At 43.4% G+C, this 3,485-nt stretch overlaps 1 protein-coding gene across 1 annotated transcript in view; it reads left to right on the top strand.

Annotated features, from left to right (window-relative positions):
- LOC119417362 (procollagen-lysine,2-oxoglutarate 5-dioxygenase 1) overlaps window positions 1-3,485 on the top strand; it is a 13,313-nt gene that overhangs the window by 371 nt on the left and 9,457 nt on the right. Inside the window, exons 2-3 of the mRNA XM_037684566.1 lie at window positions 485-610; window positions 2,750-2,775. Of these exons, the coding sequence (XP_037540494.1) occupies window positions 485-610; window positions 2,750-2,775 (152 nt within the window). The remainder of the gene's footprint in view (window positions 1-484; window positions 611-2,749; window positions 2,776-3,485) is intronic.

Here is a 3,485-nt window from a genome sequence, read left to right as displayed (position 1 = left end):
GTCCCACACTCAGGTAGGACGTCCCACACTCAGGTAGGACGTCCCACGCTCAGTTAGGACGTCCCACACTCAGGTAGGACGTCCCATACTCAGGTAGGACGTCCGAGTAGGACGTCCCACACTCAGGTAGGACGTCCCACACTCAGGTAGGACGTCCCACATTCAGGTAGGACATCCCACTCTCAGCTAGGAAGTCCCACATTCAGGTAGGACGTCCAACATTCAGGTAGGACGTCCCACTGTCAGGTAGGACGTCCTACTCTCAGGTAGTATAATGTCCCACACTCAGATAGGACATCCCACTCTCAGCTAGGACGTCCCACATTCAGGTAGGACGTCCAACATTCAGGTAGGACGTCCCACTCTCAGGTAGAACATCTTATTGCTCTTGTATCTGCTGAAAAGGGTCCGACCTGTGCAAAAGTCCTGATCTGGTCCTCGGTTCTGTCGGTTCTCATGACACCTGTGTGTTTCTGTGTTTCAGGCCCAATTCGACTTGGCCTTCGTGGTCCGGTACAAACCCGACGAGCAGCCGGCTCTGAGGCCGCACCACGACGCCTCCACCTTCACCATCAACATCGCTCTCAACCAGGTCGGCATCGATTACCAGGTGAGTCTGAGCTCCCATCATGCACCTCAGCTGAGGTTAAACTTAATGTTAATGCCGTGAACTGCCTTTAATCAGAATCAGAATAAACTTTATGATCATTGCACCGAGATACAACGAGAACATGTACATGCAGTCGTCTGGAAGATGGGCGGAGTGCACGAAGCTGCTGCTGCACTGAGCGCGGCCTTCTTATCCTTATCAGATAATAATCTTAGATGGGAAAAGGGGTAGAAACATGAGGGTAGATGGTGGTATTACAAAAAAATATTTCACATCTTGTCTATCAGGACACGATTTGAGACATTAAAAACTCTACCAGCAGCTCAATTAAAACATGATCACATGCATCTGACATTGAGGTGTTGAGATTTGTCCATGATCTTTTTTCAGATCAGCCACAGTTTCTGAAGTTGTTTCAGCCAGCAGTTCTGATAAGCTCACACAGAAAGTTCTCCGGGGGGGGGGTTGCGATAGATGAAGCTTTTGTCCTTGGGTGCTCATGTCCCAGGAGAAATTTGATAGTCGCCCCATCCCGAGGCCGTCAGGGAGTCTGATTCAGATCAGCTTGATTCTTGTTTTTCTTCAGGCAGAGATTACTTTTTTCTTCAGCCTCGAGTCCATTCTGGATGTTCTGGTTCTGAAAATGCCTAACTGTGGGATTCCATTCCACTGATCCATGCTATGAGTCTCCCTCAAGGTCGAACCCACCACGCTGACGAGTCCCAGAAGCCACAGGTGGCCTGCGAGTCTCAATCACCTCCACCTTACGGTTTAGCTCGTAAACCAGACGATTTAAAGTTCCCACAGCGAGGACCAGACCTTCACACTGACTCAGAAGCTTTTCCACGGTCGAATCTGCTGCAGTGTCTTCTTCAAAAGTCGATAAAACAGAGCCCCGCCAATGCCAAAAACCAGAGTCCTGCTATCATAAGTCCAAATATATAAACGTCTTCAACATCCTCCTGAGACAGGACTGAGAGGCACATCATCTGCCACACTCCCCACAGGTCCATGACGTACCCCACAGTGTGAGTCTCAGCTGGACACACAGGTTCTCCAGGACCTTGTCGCTTTGATGAAAAAATCTTATCAATAGAGTTGAACGCCCACGATACCAAATCCATAATCTTCTTAATTTATGTTCGGGAGATGAGACCCAGGCGCTTCAGACTCAGAGAGCAGAGCAGGAGGAAGGAAGAACGGGGGAGGAGAAACAGAAGCTGCCACCTCGATGAGAGTCAGGGAGCAAGAAACTAAAGTCTGTTCACCTTTATTTAATTATGTTATTTGAAACTAAAGCAAAGAAAAATGTCACTTATTTTTTACCCTCCTGCTGCCCTTGGGTCAAAATGACCCAAGAAGTTCTTAAAACTGAGGCGTCGTTTTGACCCAAGGGCAGCAGGAGGGTAAGAACATTTTCCCACGTTTACAAATTAATACAGTTTATAGGTTTGATTTAAAAAAAAAGGCCAGTAGTTGTTTAGAAAAGTTAAAAAAAAGCAGAAATTTCACTGCAAGTTTCACTTTTTAATTTACCCTTATCATCAGAAAAAATCAGCCGTGTATTTTTATAATTTAATCATTTTTCAGGTTGTCAGTAAAGTCCTGAGAAAAGCTCGTAATTCTTCTAATTGTTTGGTGCGGATTGTTCGAAACACGAAGATAACGGTGGATGTAACCTCACAGTAACGTTACTGCCCTCTAGAGGTCCGCAGAGGAACAACCAACCACATTGAAATCCTTTATAAATGCAATCATACGATCTTTATAAGAAAATAATGCTTTTATTTTAGTTTGGAGAATTGATGAAAGTATCGTTTCAAAAGACAGATTTTATTTTATTGGCATATCATTTCTCAAATGTTTGTTAATTTTTCCCCCTCTGAAATAAAACATTTTTAACCAGGAATAAAAGACAACTGAAGTTTACCAAAGCTCGTTAGGTTTTATTTTTATACAAGTCCCCTCCTGAGTGTCCGTTTCTTCCTGGGGTTTATTTCTGTGTTTTGTTGTCGGAGGTGTAGAGTGACAGAACAGGAAGTCGTTTTCTTGGGAGTTTCCTGTAGAGGTTTATTGTCTGGAGTTCCACAGGGTCTAGTCCCTGGACAGGCTCTGTTCTTTCTGCCTTTTTACACCCAGCTCTGTTTACCCAACAAGCTTTTCAGGTGCTGAAACTGCAGACGAGGAAAAGTAACAACAACTTGTTGACCTGTAATTTTATACATGCGAGTCCACTCGTTGCGTTCAAAACCCCAGAGATCCTCCATAAACTCAGACTGGATCCAGTTCTACTCTGAAGAACTTCTCCTTTTATTTACACAGTGAACTGAACTCGGGGGCAGATTTATTTCATCTGTAGAATAAGAAACGTTTCTCCCCCTGGTTCCTGCAGTTTGACGAGGCGTTCAAAGACTTCAGCTGATTCAGCACGTTCAACTCCAGTTGCTGTTTGTAACAAAGAGTTGTATAATTTAAAGAACCACGTCACTGATTTAATTTAATCCTCTTACGTGTTTGTGTGAAAATGAACTAAATGAGATCCATTTATTTTCTGAGTCCTGTTTGTTTAAACATTTCAGAGCAGCTTCAGTTTTAATCTTCTCAACTTTGTCAGCCTCAGACAGAATCATAGGATTACAGCTGAACATCTTCCTGCATGGTTCAATTCCTAACGTTTAGTTAAAACGTTTGATTTTTTATGAAAATAATTCTGATTTTTTTTTGTTGTTGTTTGTTTTGCTTGGGTTCTCATGTTTTATCATTTCTCTCATCCGTTTGGAAACATGAGACCCTGTTTTAAAGAAAACACCTTTGTTTGAACATATTAAGAATCTTTCTATTTCTAGTCAAATTCAATGGTGCCTAATCCTGGTCC

The sequence above is a fragment of the Nematolebias whitei genome, chromosome 11 (assembly GCF_014905685.2).
Source record: "Nematolebias whitei isolate Nwh7 chromosome 11, NemWhi1, whole genome shotgun sequence".
Taxonomy (NCBI): Eukaryota; Metazoa; Chordata; class Actinopteri; order Cyprinodontiformes; family Rivulidae; genus Nematolebias; species Nematolebias whitei.
Note: the sequence above shows the minus strand (reverse complement) of the source record. Positions and strands in the feature narration are given on the sequence as shown.